General features: G+C 37.5%; 1 protein-coding gene across 3 annotated transcripts in view; it reads left to right on the top strand.

Annotated features, from left to right (window-relative positions):
- ESYT2 (extended synaptotagmin 2) overlaps positions 1-21,701 on the top strand; it is a 79,367-nt gene that overhangs the window by 42,310 nt on the left and 15,356 nt on the right. For 2 of the 3 annotated variants that reach the window (XM_071428612.1, XM_071428613.1), the window contains exons 7-13: positions 7,222-7,277; positions 11,990-12,110; positions 12,746-12,922; positions 13,346-13,428; positions 14,672-14,720; positions 15,360-15,449; positions 15,976-16,071. In XM_071428612.1, coding sequence (XP_071284713.1) covers positions 7,222-7,277; positions 11,990-12,110; positions 12,746-12,922; positions 13,346-13,428; positions 14,672-14,720; positions 15,360-15,449; positions 15,976-16,071 — 672 coding nt within the window. Of the gene's footprint in view, positions 1-7,221; positions 7,278-11,989; positions 12,111-12,745; positions 12,923-13,345; positions 13,429-14,671; positions 14,721-15,359; positions 15,450-15,975; positions 16,072-18,880; positions 18,983-21,701 lie in introns of all 3 variants that reach the window. The other variant, XM_071428611.1, reaches the window with a different exon arrangement.

Genomic DNA, 21,701 nt, shown 5'->3' with positions numbered 1-21,701 from the left:
CATAGGGGACTGTCAGGTTTGTGGAACACCTGTGCAAATGCTGATGCACAGCTACTGTTAGAATAACATTTGTTAAGAATTAGTCTTGTTGCTTATGAAGTGAATGATTTGCACTGCTACTCAACATACTTAAAATTTGCTACAACTTACATTTTTTCTCAGTGATTTTAGATTTTGGTAGTTTATGGGCTGTTTTAAGGGCCATCACAGTTGGTGTTTCCACAGCACCTTATTCTTTCTTCCTGTGCCCTCCCATTCAATGCTGTTGTCTCTCTTACACCAGTTTTGAAACTTCTGCTGCTGGAGGAAGCTGGCTAAGGGACATGAGCTGGCAGGATATTAAACACCATAAGAAATGCCCAGTTCCCTGTCCTTCAGATGTATTTTAGTTGCCTAAGCCAGCTCACTAAAGTCAGGAGACTGGTGTGAGGGTGTGAACCAAAATGCAGACTGGTAGAAGGGTAGGAAGGAGTAGAGAAGGTGGAGAGAATTGGCTTGAATGAAGCTGTGAGAGGCTGACACTATGGAGAACAGCAGGTGCACTGGATTTGTGCAAAGTCAACTGTGATCCTGCTTCTGGTCACAGCTCACTTGCCTTCTGTGTCTTCTACCCCCTCAAGTATACATCTTACCTCTCTAGCAGTCTTCTCATTGAAATCTTCAGAGAGTTACAACTGAAAAACTTGTAAACACCAGTTCTGTGCAGAGATAGGCTGTGATTCCTGCACAAACCAGTGGGAATACTACAGCACCTACTCTGTATTGTTGTTGGAAAGGTTGAGTTTATTATGTATTTCCTGGCAGATACACTGGATAATGTTACATATTAAATTATTACAACAATGCCAGCACTTCAGTGTTGTAGGTGGTGATGGGCTTTGCTCTACTAACAAACAAATTGTACCATGCCTCTGTATGGCCTTTCACAAGCAACAGTAGAGGGCATGTTACTTCCCTTCTTGTAAGATATCCCTGGGAAGAATCACATCTTATCCCATGGATTTGTATCCTTGTGGCCTGTGGTAGAGCTTCAGTTTTCCTACAAAAGTCTTGCACTTCCCTAACTCATTTAGCAGGAAATTGTTAATCAGCATTTTAAAATATGCTGTGGCTTCTCTTCTGAGAATTAGTATTGTTTATGGCAGCCAAATCAAGCCACAAGTTTGGCAGTGTTTAGAGGCTGCTTTTTGTATTTCTCTGAACTTTATTATTTATTATTTTAACTTTATTTATGACCGTGTGTATTCTACATTCCAGCACGTATTTTTCCCTTTGTAAAGGTTTCTAGGGTCTTGGGAACACCCAATGTGTATAGAGATGCTCATTAGCTTTTAGCCTATCTTTTCTTATTGGCTGAAGGGGTTTATTTTTTAATCTGATTTTTTAACCTCTTCCAAAGTATGCATTGTGTTAGTTCTCAGTACAGAGCTTTGGTAAGATGTCCATTTTTTGGCTTTCAAGCAGATAACAAAATTTGTTTTCACCTCTCTGAGCAAAAGAAGAATTGTAAGAGGTTTGAGTCACAAGACACACAGACTACTTCATTGGAAAGTGTAACTGGTGTCTGGAATCTGCCTTTGTGCAGTGAGCTGCTTGGGAGAGTCTGCAAGGCACATCACCTCTCCAGCTGCAGTGTGTTGTGGAAAGGCACCATCGTTTCTGCCTTCTGGCACAATTTCATTTACTTACAAATTCTGCACACAGTTTTTCCAGTGTTCTGGAAAATTTTTCTCTTAGTTCTGCTGCAGAGAACCAGCTGGCATTCTCTGAATTTAGCTAAACTAAGAGAATTATGCATTGCTTAAAATGGTGACAGAGGAGGAAATCATATTGTTAAGCTATTTTTTAAATATGGAAAGTTTTTAGTTTGGTGCTTCATAAAAGATTCATCAGCTGGGAGTCCTTTGCTTGCTCCCTTTTTCTCCAAAGGACTCTTCAGTTAGTTATGATGGCAACATTGCTGTAACTTCTGTCAGAACCACGTTAGGGAGTCCTGTCCTTCTCCAGCAAGTCATGGCATGGCAGTGCCCAACATACAGAATGAAAACCCCTTGTTATTTTGCTGGACTGTGGCTGGGGGCTCTCTCCTGCTTATGAAGAAATTTTTTGCCTCCTTTCTTCTCACTCTGCTGTGTGTGCATCTGCTGTCAGTGTTATTTCTATACTTTTGCAGATATAAGGATTTTATTTTTTCTGAGTTGCCTTTTGGAAAACTCTTCTTAAGTTGCAAACAGTGTATCTATTGCAGGTTTGATTATGTTTGGAAACCAAGAGCAGACTTGAAGCAACTTCATTGAAAGGAAAGGTGGGGTGAAGACAGGGGGAGATAGAACACTATAAAAACCAGAAGACTAGAAAACAAACCAAACATTTCTCCCTAATACCTCTAGACCAAGATTGGAGAGAGTGTTACTGCTGGGTGCTTCTGGTAGAACTGGAAAGGAAGCTCTGTGGTGGGCAAATGCAACAAACTTTATCTGACAGGGGAACATATCTTTAAAGCCCAAACAGTGAAAGCTTGATTATGCCAGGAGGTTGAAGGCTCATATTCCTTCCAAAATATTTAATGGCTTAAGATTTATTTGCAAAGCTTTTTTAATAACCCTGTAAAGTTCTTAGCTGTAATAATGTTTTGTTAATTTCTCAGCTTCAGCTTCAAATGGAAGAAGATTTGCTTTTAACATTTCTGAAATTGGTCTTTGTCTTTATTTCTGTACATTAAATGGATGAAGAGAATTTCTGATATTATATGTATTTCTTGTCTAAATGACCACTCTTAGTGGCAAACATCTTGGGGTTTTTGTGTAATTGTTTTTCCATGTTTCATGCTGTAAGGTCTGATGATGGAATGAATGGGTAGGCTTGTTTTTTAGCAGAGGTGTGTAATAATCAAAATATTGACAGTGAGGTTATATCATAGACCCTGTTTTGTTTCATAGGCTGTGTTGCAACCTTTTGAAATGCTTTTTAGTCACATCAATGCATAGTGTCACTTCTCAGTGGCATCTTTTTGGTTGTTCTTGGCTTTCTTTTGGGCTGTGGCAGTTAGTGCAGAAACCACGGTGATAAATGTTTCAGTCCAGTGCAGGAGATGTTTCTCAATGTTGAATTTCAACATGCATTGTGTTGCTCAATGCATTTATCCAGTGAAGGCTGTTTAGAAGGCAGCACAGGACATACTGTGTTAATTGCTGTATGCAGCACACTGAACAAAATATGAAAACAAAAGGAAATGCAAATCTGTTCTCATTTGCTATTTAATCTGAAAACATCATTATGTAAAACTGTTAAATACAGGATACAGGTATGAGCACCTCAGGATAGGGACCCCTTTTGGAAGGTATTTATGGATGTCCATTTGTTTCTATTTTGCTTATGAATAAAGAAAAAAAATCATATCATAAACTGGGTTCTTTGTCTTAAAACAGTATAAAATTACTTCTTCTAGAAGCTTGGTAGACTGCATAGCTTTTTAAAGTGTCTCATAATGTACAGTCAAAACTTGTGATTAGAACTAGAGAATTAGTCTGAATACTCAATTTGTGGTTAGTCTTATCAGCTACTACCAAGTTACTTGTTTGCTATATTACTTAAACATCTGTGGGTTTGCATGATTGAGGAAGTAGTATAAAACTGAAATTATTCACACTAAGTTGGAATTTTCATCCTGGTTCAATAATTTATTTCTTAACTTTTTTTTTTAGGTTTAAGATAAGGAGGAGCTTTGAGAACATATACAAATACAGTAATTTGCACAATTAATTTTTAAGGTGGAATCTTAGTTTTCTTAAATGAAACTATTCTAGCTGTGTTCTAGCTCATAGTTTGTTTTTGTAGAACTGTACAACTAAAGCTTGCATACCAATGTAAAAGAACCCATTATGCAACAAATTCTTTTCAACAAGGGTTTTTTTACATTTGGAAATTAAAAACCTCATAGCTTTCAATTGATAATCATGTAGAAAAAAATTACAGCACCTCAAAGAAAAAAAAAAGGACTGTTCAGTATACAGTATGGGTTGTAGCTAAGACCTTATTATCTTCTGAAAGGTATTCCATTTAGCCTCCTCCATTTCATAAATAGAGGAGCATTAACCTTTTCTCAGTAAAATGCTGCTAGTTAGTACTCCAATAGAAAGCTGGCAAAGCTAGTTGTAAATGAGGTACTTTAAAAAGGCATGGAATACAAAGTGGTCCTGCAGCCAGTGATAGCTTTGTGCTTTCACCTAAAGAAGGAATCAGCCAAGAAAGTCAGCAATCTCTGTAGAACTTCTGAAGAATTTTTTCACTTTGGATTCTTACAGTCTGGTTTCATCCATAACAAATGTGTATGATCAGGTAGATGGCTTAATCTGAGTTTAGTTTCCCTCACATAGAGTGACTGACTCTCTGCAGAGAGGGGATGTCTGAAACAGGATCTCTGACTTTCTGGAGAAACTACTGGGTGGAATTATTCCATGATGGGGAAAGATGGAATTTTTCTGCCCCAAGGAAGATAACTCCTTCTCCATCTGCAGATTTGCAGCTGTGGAACAGATTTGGGGCCAGTGTAGCAGAGGAGGGCCTGGGAGCATCCAAGCCAGCAGAGCCTGAACTGCACTGAAGCACCAGGAGAAAGGGGAGGTGGTCACTTCTGAAAGACTCCTGGCCCCATGTGCCATCCTGATCTGTTTTCTCTTGGGGTTTGTGCTTGCCTGGCCCTCAGGTTCAGCACTGGCAACTGTTACAGCTTGTCTGGCCTCAGACCATTACCCACTGCTGCTCTTCCACGTGGGCATCAGCACCACTTCCAAGGGAGATCTGGAGAACATGGAACATGACTGCACTGTGGCTCTGGAGGCAGCTCAAGGGCACAGGGGCTCAGGTGGTGAGCTCCATCCTGCTGGTAAGGTTGAGGAGACAAGAAAGTGATTGGGAGTAGCCAGGAGGGAGTCATGAGCAGGAAATGATGGAAACCAAGGCAATAACCCTCTGTGATCAGAAGGCTGGCTGGGTGGATGATGGAAGAACTATGGATACAGCTTACCTTGACCTCAGTAAAGCTTTGACATAGCCTTCTGCAACATCCTCGTAGGTAAACTGCTAAGTACAGAGTAGATAAGTGGGCAGCTTGGTTGAAAAGTGGCTAAACTCTTCAGGCTCAGTGAGTTGTGGTCAGCAACATGAGGTTTGGCTGGAGGACCATCAGTCATGATTTACCCTGGGTTAGAACCTGGGACCAGCACAAATTCATGGCTGTCCTGGTGCTGGGACAGAGTGTGCTCTCAGCAAGTTTGCTTGTTTAAAACTGGAAGGAGTGCCTGATACACCTGATAGTTGTACTGCTGTTTAGAGGGACCTTGACAAGCTGGAGAAATGTGCCAGCAGCAATCTCATGAAGTTCAACAAATGGAAATGTAAAATCTTGTGCCTAGAGAGGAGTAACCCTGTCTCCCATGTCAGGCTGGGGGCTGATTGGCTGGAAAGTGGCTTTGCTGAAGAAGATACATGCTGTTCACTTGGGTAGAAAGGGGAAGAGAAGTCAGAAATGTGCACTTATGGCAAAGGAGGCCAACAGCATCCTGGGCTGCAGTAGGAGAAGCGTTGCCAGCTGGTTGAGGGAGATTTTTCCATTCTCCACAGCACTGGTGAGGCACATCTGGAGTGCAGTGTGGGGTTCCCCAGTACAGCAGAGACAGGGACATGCTGGAATAAGTCCAGTGAAGGGTCACAAAAACAATAAATATACTGGGCATCTCTCATGACATCATCTCTCATCTCCAGTCTCTTAATCATCTTCATGATGCCCAGGATAGCCTGAGCCCTGTTTGTGGCAAGGCATGGTGCTCATGTAGATTCTTGCAGTAGGTCCCATGATGTGTGTTGCCTTTTGTTCTGGAATATCTGGTTATTGCATCTTACTTTTTTCCTTGAAAGGATAATGATTTCCTTTTTCCCTGGTTAATTGTTTGTTACAGGTAAGCCTGGTAATATTGTTCATTTCAACATATTTCATTGTTGAAATATTTGTTACCATTTCAAAAGTATATTAAGTAACAATGCTCCTTATATGAGTAAATCTGTAATCTGTTCTCTTTAATGGAAGTATTCACAAAGGAAATAACTAATTAAACTATTAATAGATCCTTTGTAAAAGAATGGTATGTGCTATTTTTAAAAAAGAAAGTGAAGGTAGGGTGATGATTCTCATCTGTTTGTGAAGATATATAACTTTTTTTCTTGCAGAGGTTTCTTGTTTTGTTTTAGCATTTAGCTGAACTGCCACAATTAGTTTCCTGACTGAGGAATATCAAAATCCTTTTCTCATGCAGTTATACTTAGATTAGTGAGTTGAATTTGGAAACTGGTAGTAACTGGGTGGGTTTGGGTTTATGTGTTGCTTAAATACTTTGGTAACTTCTGTGAAGTTAATTGAAATCATTCAGTGAAGAGAGAACTAAGGGAACTCAGGTCTGTTGGTTTTTGTTATCTAGAATTAGAATATTGTAGGATAAAAAGGATGGTTTAAATTAGTTTTTAATGCCAGCAATCTTGAAACAGAATAGATACCTTTATACAGCATAATATTCTGCAAAGATTTTCAGTGAAGAAAGCATGCATGACCTAGCAATGAGTTGTCCCTTTTAATTATTTCTGAGGATTTTTCTCACTTTGATACTTAATCCTATTGATGCCTTTCTTCTTTATCAGTGATAGAATGAACTTGTGCCTTGAAAACAGCCTCTTATGTTTGAAAGCTGTTATCACATCTTCCTGCCACCTTCTTAATCCCAATTCTTCATTCATTCTGTTGACTATGTCTTCTAGATCTTTTATTCCTGGTCTCATGTGGGATTCTTTTTCAGTGTATTATAATTTGCAAATTAATGTTAATGACTGTTCATCTCTAACAGGTCTATGGTGACTCCAGAAAATAGGACCACATTTCATTATTCTATATGGATTGTATGGAGTAGATCCTGTGTATTTGTGTATATTGGGGGTGTATATTTATATGAAGAGTGGATAAGAGAATGGTGGAACTTTTTATAACTTTTAAAAAATGTGTCTAAAAATTCTTAAGAATGGAAGAGGGTTTGTTTTTTTGAGAAAATCCTAAAAACTGGTTAATTCTCCACTGATCACAGTCTGTAACAATTTGTGTTTATTTCTTCAATGTTACCAATTCTAAGCTCCTTTTCTTTTTTTTTTTTTTTTCTTTTTTTTCTCTGCAATTGACAGCTTTTGGAAATTAACTGGACTGGACTGACCAATCTTCTGGATGTCCCAGGCCTGAAGTGAGTATACCTAAAGCAGTGTTTGATATATTATACCTAAAGCAGTGTTTGATATATCTGCACCCCAGTAAAGCCCAGAAAATCTCAAGACCATCAATTGAATAGTTTCTAGGTTAGATGACTCTGAGCAGTTCTCTCTTAATGTAGAATTATATGAAATTGCTCAATTTGCAGAAGGTAGTGATTTCACCACAAGTCAAAGTATGCCAGAAATATATCTAGTAGATCATGTTAAAAATACTCTGAAAATATAATTTATAATGTACTTCTTTTAGTGTTTTCAGCCTTTCCAGAATCTTGTGAATTTCCTATTTGCCATCTCCTATGATAGCAGAAAGGCACAGAGCCTTCCTTTCATGCCAGTGGGTTCATGACATCTTGGTTCTTGGCTTTGTACACCAATCCCTCTCTATTTGCTTGTGTAAAGGTAGCTAGAAATACCTTAAGACTATTCAAACTAAATAAAGTTTCTAATGTCTTCAACTGTTTCCTTTTAAAGCTTTTTCAGTTTATTATGTGAAGATCAAGTGGAGTACCAAAATATTGACTGTATATAGCAATAAAATGTGTTGGCTTATTCAGAGCTTTTCCTAATACCACATAATAAAATCCCAAATTAAAAAGCATCTATAGAGGTGCAAATCAGGCTGCTTTCAATCATTATAAACCTGATTAAGTTAAATCCATTAATATATTCATATTTATCAGGTTTTAATAGTTACCCGGGGGCAAAGGAGATAATGGTGGATCTGATACACACTTGGATTTTGTGACTAGCCCTTTTATTAGATCCCATACTCTCAAGAGTTGGCTGACTCCAGAATTATTTTTTATTGTTTCAAAACAGGAGTTTGAATTTAGTTATTAAATTAATCCCTTAGTAATCAATTTCATAACTGAAGTGAGTTTTGCTTTCCTTAGACATGTGAAGCTATAGCATGGAATCCCAGCTGAACAGTTTGAAATTAGAACTTGCATTAAGTAGGTTAATGGCTCCAAGAATTGCTCATGTTTCAAGCCTGTCTCTGAGGAAAAAGAGGTTTTCTTGATGAGAGAAAATGGCTTCCAAAATACAGCTCCTGAGTAATAATTCCCCTTTTTGATATAACATGACTAAATTTACATTTAGCACTTAACTTTACTAGGCTCCTGAGACTCACATCCTGCTACATATTTGCCTGACTGCAAACACAAAACCTCAGATGTAAACAAAGTCTCACTAAATATCTCAAGTTTATGGTTTCCAGAGCAACCAAACTTGGCCACATATGCACAACCCAGTGCCATCTAGACGTGGTATAGTTTCTATAGTAACTGTAACTGGGGTGACTCATGCTCTGCCTTGCCAAGAGGTTTCTTTAGTGCTGGATTTGTTTTTCTTATCTGTATAGATAAGTTGTGTATTTTGGTCTGACAACTTGACATATTGTAGTTGTTATAAACAATGATGAACAAGAGATTGCTGCCATCACAGGTACCTTTATAATCCTGTGGCTGTTGGCTGCACACTGAACTTATTTGTACTCTATTTGCAAATGTCTGCTGCTAATTGAATTTCAGCATTAGCTGCTGGAAGCTTCCCTCTCAGCTGTTAACAATTTTTTCATTGCTTTTCCTATATGGCTCCACAAGGACAAGGGCACACAAGTAATTCATATTCCATCATTAGTATAGCTTGTGGAGAAGTGGAATTAAAATCTCTGTGTGAGGAGGAGCCAGGCCGTGAGAATGCTCAGGTGCTTTCAGGAGGGGATGTGGATGATGGGAAGATCTTGGGGTTGCTTTTGAGATACAGTGAAAACACTCAATGCAGTCAGAAATTTGCTGTGTCTGCAGTATGAATAAAGACAGCACAGGAAAAATACACAGCTAATAAAAATTTATAAAAATTAAGTAGAGCTAAGTAGAGAGCAATACAAAAGGGTAGGCAACTAACAACTATTGTTCTGCAATGAAACTGAGCTTTTGAAGACAGTCTAATAAACTATATGAAACATTCTACACTTCCTTCCTTTTTTGAACTGAAAAAAATAATTGTACATAGAATCATTGAATAAAGTTTTATGATCTTAGGAAGCTGGTTTTTAATGATGCATCCACATAAGGGTTTATATTAATGCATCTTTCTCTGTTGCTTGCAGTGTTTTGTCTCTGTTTTCCATAGATCAGACCTCTTACTTTAGATATCAAAAAATGCAAATGATTGTCATTTTTGCCTTGTATTCATGAAGAATGCTTTGCATCTAGGTGCACCCCAGCTGGCTAATTCTAGATGAGATTTAAACAGCTTGAAAGCATCGTGTTGTTTTAGAATTCATTTAATTCATTAGTTAGTTGCATACAATCTTCAGTGTTCTTTTTCAGCTCCATATTTAAATTTAGGGTATCTGCTTCCTTCTATGAGTCCAGTTTCTCTCTGTAAAGCTTGGTGAAACTTCATTAATGCTTCCTCATTTTTCTCAGGTGTTTTTTGTGAAATTCAAGTGGTAATGTTGGGATAAAATTGAGACTGACCTCTGGAATCAGTTGGGGTTTGGTTCTGGCATAAAGGATTGTGAGTCCTCCCAGTGCTTGGGCTGTTTCTTTCTCTTATTTAAGGAGATTTGCTGGAGCTCTGTTTGAACATTAGTCAGTCTCTGGACCTTATGCTAGTCCAGAGGAGGTTTATTTATGCCTGTGATCACAAAGTCTGTGATCTTCAGGAAGCACTAGAGACGAGCAGGGCAAGCTCTGGTACCATTGCTCTCCTTGCACAGCTCCTTTGCTTTCTGGCAGTTGGTTTTCTCCATTAGTCATCTGTTCTTAAGGGACTGAGCATAAAGGCAGAGCTTTCTCTTCTTACCAAGTAGGGACACTAACAAAAGCAGGAACAGAAAAGCTTACCTGGTCTCTATACTAGAGTTTTGTCATTAGACTTGAATTTTGAAAAGTGTGATTGTTGTTTGTGTAGTTATCATCACTTCAGCTTGGCTTTGGTTTTTCTTTTCCTTTTAATGTTGACTGGTTGAGAAGTTTATCTTCAATTTTTTGTCACCTCTTGACAAAATAATGAAACCTATTTTCTTGGCTCATTGCAGAGAGCATAAACTGAAAGCAAGATGTTTGGCAAAATGAAGCTTTAAAGTTTGAAAAGCAGTATGTTAAAATGATAGCTAAGTGAAGCTACTCTTCAGAAAACATATATTTATCTTAAGATTTACTGAAACTGAATTTCTAGGGTACACATAGAATGACAACCTCTGTAAATGTGATTGGATAAGCTCTGCATGAAAGGGAGGGCAAGGGAGACTCTTTAGGGCACATGTGAATTAACTCAGAAGTTGAGAGGAAACGTTTTTCCCCTGAGCAATATCTTAACATTATCCACTGTTTCCTCTTTCTAGCCAGAAGCCTGCACAGACCTGTCCATTGGTTTTGATGCAGCCTTGAGCTCCTTCTGTTCCTGTTGTTCAGAGTACAGTCAGCCATGTTGCATCATGTATTGTAGTTATCTGGATTTCCAGTGGAAGTGGGCAGCCAAGGGCTTGCAGGCTGCTCAGGTTTCAAATCTCTGGCATGAAAATCAGTGTGCATTTCTAGTGGGCCAGATTGTATTTAATGGGTTTGTTCTATTGCCCATCTCTAGCATAATGTTAATTGCTCACCACTACATTTTCTTTCCAAATGAAACTGTAACACATATCATGTTTCACTGCAGCTTTTGTGTTTTTATATGCTAGCTCCTGAGTCAGAGTTATTCCCAGCTTCAGATTCAGTCTTAGAAAACTTCACAAGGTGCTCACACAGAAGTGCTTCATCCAAAAAATGTTCAAAGTAATCAAACATTATCTGCATGTTGATTTCACAAAGACTGTAAAAATGGACTGTATTTAGGAGGAGAAATCACAGCTCCACCAGCTTCAGTGAGAATGTCCCTCTGCAGTTCAGAGTATCTCAAGTGCTGTTGTAATGACTTCTCTGAAGCTTTTACATCCTCCTGGGATGTCCTGGCTGCTTGTGTTCTGTGTTCTGCCTGTGTGGGCAATGTGTGCAACCAGTGCAGTGACTCTGACCATGATTTGTTGTCAGTTCAGACCTGAGCTGGGTGACCTTGTAGCTTAGGAAATGCTTCTCTTCTCTGTGTTTGTGGAGGGGTGTGGGGCTGGGTTTTATATGATTCATTACCAGTGTGGTTGCACTGCCACTCCCTTTTCACTGAACAAAACCAGTTTTGCTGCCCTAGGCTACGTTTTACCACGTTTTACACATTGTGTTCTGTGTGTCTGTGGTTTAAGTGATGGTCCTCCCAGCTCAAGAGGACAAGTGGTTTCATAACAATACAGGAAGGGGTAGCCAAACTTGCAAGGACAGATAAATCATTATTGAAGTAAAAAGTAATTAAACAGTTACCATCTGCTTGGTTATATGCATCAGAGGCAAGAGCACTAATGAAATTCCTTTTTACCCAGCCTGCTTTCAAAAGGCAGGGGCGAGGGGGAAATCTGGCTGGGGCAGGGAAATGGGCACTTTTACATTCATCCCTGTGGTTTCTGCTGTTCAGTGTCAGCTGCTTCCACCTGGTGGCAGTTTGGGCAAGAATCCTTTGTTTTAAGTTTACAAACCAGATGTGTCTTCTGCTCTCTCCAGGAAGGCAAATATTTTCTCCATTTAGGTTGTTAAGCAGCAAAAGGAATAATTTTTTTTAAGTAACTGAGGATTCTTTTCTCCAACAGTGGCTTATCAGATACAATAATATTGGATATCATCTCCAACTACTTGGTCCTTCCAAATAGAATTACAGTCCCCCTGGTCAGTGAAGTGCAGATTGCTCAGCTGAGGTTTCCTATACCAAAGGTAAGCAGGTTTCTGTTAACAGCAATAATTGGGCATTTAGTTCCTTCTGTAGTAACTGTTCAAGGCAATCTGGAGGAATTTTGAAATACAGTTACTGCACTGATACAAGTTGCTGTTAATTCAATCACTAATAACTAATTTCATTTATAAACAATTTCTATGAAGTTAATGTTTCAAAAGAACACCAAGAAAGATGTATTTATTCATTTATTTATTCTTTTTTTTAATCTTAAACTTATTGCTTTTACAATCACTGGATTGTAAAACTGCAATCTAGTTTAACTGTACAGATAAAAAAGTAGCATGTGTTTTATGTTATCATGGAAAATTACTACTAGTGTGCTTCATTAAACAGTTGTTGCTATTTTTTGCTACTCACTTCCAGAAACCTGATATTTCTTGATGTAACTGGGATGTTTCTGATGGCTGATGACAGTTTTTCTTTTCAGGAGTCTGTTGAGTGCTAGGTCTGTTGAGTGTGTGGATCATCACTGATATCTTCTATTTACAGTATGTCCAAAATAAGTTTCATAAGTTAAGGAAATGGCAATGGAAATAATAAAACATCTTTGTGTAAATTGTGATGACATGGCAGCTTTCAGATTACTGTACAAACTCATCTTTTCTTTTTTCAGGGTGTTCTAAGGATACACTTCATTGAAGCTCAGGACCTAGAGGGAAAAGATACTTATCTAAAAGGGATTATCAAAGGAAAGTCAGATCCTTATGGAATCATCCGTGTGGGCAACCAAATTTTCCAAAGCAAGGTCATCAAAGAAAATCTCAATCCAAAATGGAATGAAGTTTATGAGGTATAACCAAGAAAAATATCTTGTTGTATGTTCTTCTTTATGGAAGAAACAAAAGAAGAAATATCCTCTTTCTTTTGTTTAAGAGGTTATTTTGGGGGTGTCCTTAATATATATATATATATATATATATATATATATATATTTTTTTTTTTTTTTTTTTTTTTTTTTTTTTTTTTTTTTTTTGTCTAGACTGAGCATCAGTAATTCTGAAAAAGAAGTTTGGGCTTTTAGAGCCAACATTGACAAATTTTATCTGAAAAGCTCTTAAAATTGCTCTACTCATTAAATTGCAGTTTTTCAAAGCATTTGCTTACTAATGTTTTTTATTGTACAAAGGTGCTGCAGCTCAGTGTTTTACTGTTGTTATGCCATTTACCCAAACTGGTCAGTTTTTCTGATAATGCCCTCTCACTGAACTTCCAGGCCTTAGTGTATGAACATCCAGGACAGGAGCTAGAGATTGAGCTCTTTGATGAAGATCCAGATAAAGATGACTTCCTGGGGAGGTAAATGTTATGGAGAATATGTTTGTAGGTATTGGAAAGAGATTAAATATTGTCATTTTTTTCAGTTATTATTTTTATTTTATTGCAGTTGTTCTGCTATCTAATTGTATTTATAAATCAATTATCTTGGTAGTAAGGAATTCCCTAACTACTTCATGTATGTAAATTCATTTTTATGCAAATGTGCTTGGGTGTGTATATACACATGTATATGTTTACATCTTTTCTGAAAAAAGCAGGTGAGTATTGTGGGTACCCAGAATTGTGCCCTAACTTCTTTAATGTCTGTGAGCTAGCACTAAGTCTTAATTCCTTCTTCAGGCAAAGTTAATATAGTTTTATAACTCTGTATCTTCTTCATCTTCATAGCTTCTAAATGACTGTCTCGAGTTTGTTTTTCCTCTTAAGAGCTGATCTTAACTATTTGATTAAAGAAAATATTTACATTTACTTGTAATGCTTTTACAAACATGACTCACTCTTTGATTCCATAAGCCATAGGTGTTTACTCATAAACATTTCAGGGATTTAGCCAGCTTCTTTCTCCAGTAATTTGTCACCTTTATTTCTTGCTGAGTTTTGGAACTTCCTATTGTTGCTTTCCATATGGAGTAGAGCTCCCTTGCTTTTCCAGCTCCTTCTCTCTTAACAGGAGCAACAGTACCTACTTCTCATTAAAATTAAGAAGTAGGAAGTACAAAGGTTTCTTTTTCTTTGCACTTCCCTAATCTTACACTGAAGTGATGGTGGGAGGAACTGACCTAATGTGTACATCAGTACTAATAAAATAAAAAGCCAGACAAATGTTCATGTACTGGCATCCAGATGTCTGCTCTGTTTAATTTTTAGCAGATTCATTCCCTGCTACATTTTTAGCTTGTGTGAACTACAATTCTCCCAGACACTGCCAAAGCATGAATTTGGTCATAGGTGCTATTTCCAGTGGGTAGTTTGGATGTGCTCTCTGTTTTGAGAGTTGGGTCATACATATGTGAGTTATATTGTGCCAGTTGCCCTCATGGTTACAAAATGGGCTCTAGTGCAGGCATTTTCCTGACATCCTGCACTCATCTTTGTTCAGCTCTTTCATTCCCTGCTTCTTCTTTTCTGAGGTGCTAAAAGTATAATATTCTGCCCTTTTGATCTCAGTGGATACTCAACAAGCACAGGGTGGGGCTTGAGTTCTGGGCTAGATCTTTTGTTTCTTGGCTAAAATACTACTTCTTTTTCTCCCTTTTCCTAGTTTGATGATTGATTTAATTGAAGTTGAGAAGGAGCGTCTTCTAGATGAGGTAATCAAGCTCAGTCATTTTTGGTTTAACAAGGCCCATATGTTGTACATGTTGTTGTTCTTGGATTATATTTTCCTGGGCACAGTTCCTGTATGTGCAAGAATAACCTTAATGCTGTAGAAATACATGCCCTGATAATCAGTACAGTGGTTTAATAGATACCTAAACCGGTGAAATCTGAAAAATAATGACATTCTTTTTAGGTCTTGGGGTTTTAAGGTTACTCCTATGCAAATGCAAAAAATAGTAACTTAGATATTTGGTGAGAAGGTTTTTTTTGCAAGAGAAGAGTTAATTGCTGGGCACACTAATTTTTGTCCTATATGTATGAGAGACTTTATAGGAACCTTGTGCAGGGTTTTTTTTCCCGGAATATCCTTAAAGAACTTTAAGAATTTTCTTGGTATTTTAAAGATGCTTTTATCATATAATGTATAATGTTTGTCTGGGTGGTTTTATCATTCTGTGTTGTAATGCTTTATGCAAAATACGAAATTTCAATGGATCAGATCTTTTCAGGTTATGTGGACTTCAGCTCTGAGAGATTCTTAGCAGACTTTAGTGATTCCTAAATGTCCTGAAGAACTAATCATGTATTTGTTTGCCAGATTATTTCACATTACTTTGCTTAATTTTCAGTGGTTTACTTTGGATGAAGTGTCCAAAGGAAAGTTGCATTTAAAACTGGAATGGCTCACATTGATGCCAACTGCTGACAATCTAGACAAGGTATTAAGGGAACACATTACTTTCCTTCTAATCTTAATTGTTTTGGGGTGATTTTGTAGTGACTTTTTTGTTTATTTGTTAAGTATGTAACCAGATCTCTAGCTGCTGTGAATTTGGAGAAACCTATAGCTTTATTCCAAGCTGTCTTTAGAAATCTCAAACCAGTCATAAGTGTAAATGGTTTACACTCAGATTTTCAAATGCTTTTGTTGTTCTCTTCTTTTCTCTTAATGTTACTGTTTGAGAATATCTGCTGACATTTCTTTAGTCTGGGAGATAAAGATGGATATGATGTTACAATCTGTCCAATCTAAAAAAAATAAGTAGGAAATGGGGTGCAAATTTCCATGCAAATGGTTTTGAAATGTCTGTATGAGTCTTGAAAACTTACTTTTTATGCTTCATGCTCTGAATTTGTGAATGTTTGCTTTCTGGGAGATGGTTTTTTGGTTTGTTTTTTTCAGAAATGAGACAGAAATAGTAACCCTTGGTTTCCAGAAAGGCTTACAGTGTGTTTTTGTTTTAGGTGCTAACAAGCATTAGAGCTGATAAAGACCAAGCTAATGATGGGCTTTCATCTGCATTGCTTATTCTGTATTTGGACTCAGCAAGAAACCTGCCTGTAAGTTATGTTCTCATGGATACCCTTCTGTCACAGAGTCTCTTGGGGACTCCCAGCATGTCTTGCTTGGTAGTGTGACACTGCTTTACTAACACACATTGTGCCATCTTCTCTATAATTCCTCTCCTTTCAGGATGTGTAATGTAAGGTCTACTTTTTTAGTAGCATAGTCTTTAGCTATATATTTAATAAAACGTTACTCTTTAATCAGTGTGGTTTTTCTCTAAAGAATGCTCCTTTCCTGGACTTGAAAGGCTGCATGTTTTTATTCCATGATGTTTTCCATACATGGTATGGGATTAGTATGAGGAATTTTAAGGAACTAACTGGGAAACAACCCACTTCCATAAGTTGAGGTGAACTTGCTTGCTTTGGCTTAGGGTATTGCTGGAGATTTGAAGGTACTTAAGGTCCTCACCATGAAATCAGTCCTGTGCAGTTGATGCTAAAGGGCCAGAATACTTGTGTGAGATTTCTATCAGATTGTTTTTGGCAGGGTGCTTTATTTGCTTGTGCAAAACATAGAAATAAAGCATGTTCTCTCTCTCTATGGATTTATCCTATGGGACTATGAAACAACTTGTTTTGGAGTTTATTTCAGGTTAGTAAAGTACTGTTCCTGGTTGTAATTGATAGCAGTAATAAAGTTAACCCTACCATAAAGAGATACATGAAACTTAACTGAGTTTTGCTGGTTTTCAGCATTGCTATTAGATGAGAGGTTCTGGAAGTGATGATTAAAATATTAATCAGAGACTACAGTTTTCAAGCTTTGGATTTTTTTGCACACATTTTGCAGATTTTTCTGCTGAAATTTAGGTTAAAATTAAGTTAAATCATAGTGGTAACAAATGAAACCTTAGTAGCCCAAACAATTTACATGACTGACTAGTGATTTCATGTCTGTTCCAGGGTGTATAGAGCAGAGTTTGGAAGTGGTATTTCTAGGCTATTTTAAAAGCTAAAAAGACTCATTTGGAATAGATCCTCATGTTTCCTTTTTAACCCCACTCTATATTGAATTCAGGGAAAATCTGTAACTTAGCAGGAAAATAAATCAAATTACTATAGTACAGAGTAAGCAGGAACAGAATAGAATTATGGTGTGCTTAGCATCAGTTTCAGAGAACTCCAACAGATAGAAAAAGTCTGTCTGCCATCTGTTTTGTGTATTAGATTCACTTGAACCAATTTATGTATCTTCTTGTTCAAATACTGAATTTTACTGAAACAGCCACAAAGTTAAGGTTTGGTAAAATACACTAAAGCCTCTTACTTAAAATAAGTGGTGTAAAGTTCTCTCCTATACCAGTTCCAGTCTTTTCCACATAGCTCTGATTCTCTATATTACATTCTCCAGCAAATACTCTGAGGCTTTGTCATAAATTATTTTTTTTGTTTTAAACAAACATTCTCTAACATTGTTTGTTTTAAACAAACATTCTCTGACATTGTCTCCTTCCTTTGGAAAGATGAGGTTGCAAGTCTCAACTTCTGCCTGTTTTTGCAGACAGTATTTTAATTTCAGTGCATTTAATCAGTAGATCTCTAAACTCTAGGGCACAGGAAGGGGGAGTTCTTTGCACAAAGCAGACCAGTTAGGAAATTTGGGAACAGCATCCTGAATTTCCTATTGCTGCATCTGATATTCTGTCCACAGTACAAGAATTGCCTGGGTGGGTGAAGAATGATGGTCATAGAGTGGGACCTGTTTAATCCTCTTACTTTCTTCTTCCTCTACCAGCCCAGAAAAGCAGTTGCAACAAATGACTCAATATTTAACTTCAAGTAATTTTCTTTCCAGTGTTGCAAAAAATATAATAGAAAGTAACATAGAACAATTGCAAATTCCATGTATAACTTTACTACAAAAGAATAATACGATACTGTGGTAAATCAAATTTTCCAAAACCAGAGACCAAAAGGCTTCATAGTTATGTCACATTGGGGGAAAATACCATGGGAAGACTTTTTTTATGCAGGAGAACTGAACATCATGGAGCTTCTACATGAACTGCAGTTAATTGTAGTAAATAGAGCTTTTTATGGCCATAGGATTCTAATATGGAGCAATATTGACAAGACTAAACATGAAATTTGTTGGTTTTTCATGTTTTGCTCAAGTTCAGTGGTGGGGGTTATGTAGCAAATTAATGTCTTGGATTGCTTGTATTTATGGAGAAGAGAGAATTTAAAGAGAATGGTTAAAATGACACTGACCCTTATTAATAGTTTGAAGATTTTTGTGCACCACTTTAACGTTACAGTGAAAACTTTTCTACAAGAATAATTACTTTTATTACCTTGGAAATTGCCTTAAGTGAATGCTTATCACTGGTACATTTTAGGTCATGCCTTCAGCCTTGTTTTGTTGGAGTTACAGTGTTGAGTTACCACCACTTAGGCCTTTCTTTTGCATCATAGTTGTGAGTTTCTGGCACACTGGGATGATTGATCTAGAAAAGAAATAGAAATGGTGTAGAAGGCTGGTCTCTAAGTTAGTAAACATTAGTTGGATCTGCCATATAAATCTGAACTACCAAGAGTGAGCCTGGAAAGTGGGTTAATATATTTGAAGAATCAATAAAAAAATAAAATTCAAAAAGCATTCCACCTTGCTGTGCTGCAGAAAGTCATTTAATGGATGAAACTATTTGTAATGAGAAATATTTACTTTTTGTTTCTTGCTGTTTTCTCTGGAATCCTTTGACTATTTTCCTTAACTTTTCTGTGTAGTAAAGCTGCTTATGCATTCATTCTGCCACAATCCCATCACTCTGCTTTCTCCTTCCATTTCCATCTTCCTAAGAGTATCTACGAGGGAAACTTTGGGTGTGGATACTTAAAAGAGAGGAGAGCATCTGGACTAGTCTTTTGTGAAAACACTACCTCACTCTATAGAGCACTATTTGTGAGTTCTCTGGTATTGTTTGTATTGTACCTTTTCTCTGCCAGAGTGTGGATTAGTGCTACTAAAGCCACTCACTCTAGTGGAATGAGAGCATGCAATTTGTTTTCCTGCATGGTTTCAACAAGTGTGCATTGTTTTTGTGCTATTTTTATTGCATTTTAAAGGCTACTTAAATTTCATTGATCAGCATATCATTGGGTAAGTAAGTAACCTTTTTTGATAAAACCCAAGATAAGTTTGTTGTAAAAGCTCTTTACATTTAACTTAAATTGCTGATTCATTGAGAAATAAAATGAATACTGTACTAGCACACTATGTGCTTGTTAATTGTTGGCTTTTATTGCAAAGAAATTAAAGTAATAAATATTGCAACCAATAGTTTCTTCAAAAGGTGACACACTCAATGTTTGTAAGAACATGCAACCTCTCCACACTGGTTCAAGTTGATTTAAAAATGGGTGCAGTTCTTTGTGCTTCCCAGACTATAAATTCCCTTGTAAATTCTATCTCACTCCATGATGCTCCTTGTTTTGCAAATTCCCAAGCTCCTTTTCTTTTTTGGAAATTAGTCTGTAGTTGGGAGAATCCAGGCTAGGGTGAACTAACAAGTAATATTTTTTCTTGAATTTAATGTTACAAAACTATTAAAAACTGATGAGCCTCTGAGTATCTTACACTTAAATCTGGAAGTACAACATTGGTATCTTAAAAAAGAATGAGAATCTGTTCAGAATAAGTATCTTTTTTTCCAGAGAGAGGTGGGTTTGTCTTTGGAGATTATGCAGATAAATTTTAACTGGCTGGCCATGTCATAATCCTTGATTTTAAAACAGCTTTCCAAAGCCCAGCAAAAATTCTGTTAGTTTCTCTGTCAAGGTTAATTACAAAGTATCTAAAAAGTTATAACCATTCTATAATCTTGTTAAAAATTAATGAATGAGAAAGACAATTTATAACCTACAGTTCCATCATCTTGGGGTTAAAAATATTAAGGAGTTGCTGTTTCTTTTAGTTACACCAATACCAGATATATCTTTAAGGTAATTATTATTAAAAAAAAAAAAAAAATAGGGATGTAGCCCTGATGATTTTTGTGGATCTTAGGATCTTTGTGTTAAGACAGGTTGTCTGTACAGGGCATTTATTTAGAAATCAGACAAAAATCCCTGAATCAATTTATGAGGCAGAGTGGAACAGCAAAGAAAGCTGGGTCTGGATTCCCTTCTGCAGCACTGGGAGCTGCCTGGCTCTGCAGGCTCCTGGGTGCTGCTCTTGCTGCAGAGGAGGAGGGTGTGGCTGAAGGCCAGGGGACAGGAGAGGTCTGAAGTAGCCCAGGGATAAAACCAGCTCCAGCAGCCCTAGGACTGCCCTTGTTCCCAGGGCACCCTTAAACATGGGCTGCCACACAAACATTCCCTAAGGTGGAACATGAGTTACTGGGGAAGTGTTGAAAAGGGAACTCACTTCCTAAGGAGAGAAAAATTCTGAGTGATCTCTGTTCCTTTCTAGATAGTTTATTCACTGCTGCAAATCTAGGTTTGTGACACCAAGACATTCACCCATGTAAATCTGATTTAGCTGAAGTTAAGGTATAAGAATTGTTTAATTTCCAGAAGTAACTCGAGTCTTATGATAATCAATAGTTTATCACAGTTTTGGTGTCTGTGTAATTTATAAATTATCCATATTTTAAATAAGCTCTTACAGTAGTGGCTGTCTTCTGGTTATCTGGTGAGGATGCACTCAGAGATACCCCAAGCAGCACTTAGTGAGTCTAAAGTAATGAGTCATTCTCCAAAGCATATTGAATCAGGGGCTGGCTGAATAACAAACCACTTTGTTACTTGTATAACCTATGGGTTTGTTAGGAGGATTTACTGCAATGTAGTGATGGCTGTTAGAGAATTCCCCTGTGTCACCATCAGTGTATTTCTTGGATAACCCATCCTCTTTTCCTGTTACTGCAGAGACACTCAGAAGCATACCAAGACTATTTTGTCACCCAAAGCAAGACCTTCCCTTTTTATATTGAGTATCCCCTTTCCTCCTCTGAGTCTCCTTCCTCCCAGCCTTTCAGCCACCATCTTCATGGACCTGCAGCTTCTTCCCTTGAAACCTGAGGCCTGGCTTAAAGATATTTGCCCCAGCTGATGTCCCTCTTGGCCTATCCTTGCTATGATTCCAGAGGAATTGAGATATGCTCAATATCCAAGTCAGTGGTTGCCTGCCCTTATCTATGATCACATAGGTTTTGACTTCTAAAATTTTTGGTTTTGACTTCTAAAATTCCTTGAAATAATAATATAGGAAGGGAAAGATTTGTATTGAATATGCAGGTGCAAATGGGAAGGGAAAAAAGTCCAGTAAGTTGAGTTGCAGTTAAAGATTCAAAATAATTTTGGTGAATTGTAGATGCCATGTGAAAAAATGAGGTACTTCTCTGTAGAGGACAGTCATTGCATCCTTATAAATATGGGATAGAAATAGAAAGAAAGAGATTTGAAAAGAGATCTTTCTACAGAAAGAGATTTGAGTCATGCTGTGTCATTGTTATGAAAGAAAACACTGTGCTCTCTGTAGCAAGAGGAGTGCAGCCTGTGAGAAGCAGGGCCTAATCCTTTTGTTCTCAGCCATTACCAGGGCCCTGATCTTGGCTGCAGCAATTGAAGGTCTGGAGCACAGCACTGGTGATGGGAGAGACAGCAGCCATGGCTAGCAG

Source organism: Agelaius tricolor, unplaced genomic scaffold (assembly GCF_023055355.1).
Source record: "Agelaius tricolor isolate 1412-34295 unplaced genomic scaffold, bAgeTri1.0.p SCAF_6, whole genome shotgun sequence".
NCBI classification, from domain to species: Eukaryota; Metazoa; Chordata; class Aves; order Passeriformes; family Icteridae; genus Agelaius; species Agelaius tricolor.
The sequence above is the reverse complement of the archived record's forward strand: the minus strand, read 5'-3'. Positions and strand labels throughout refer to the sequence as shown.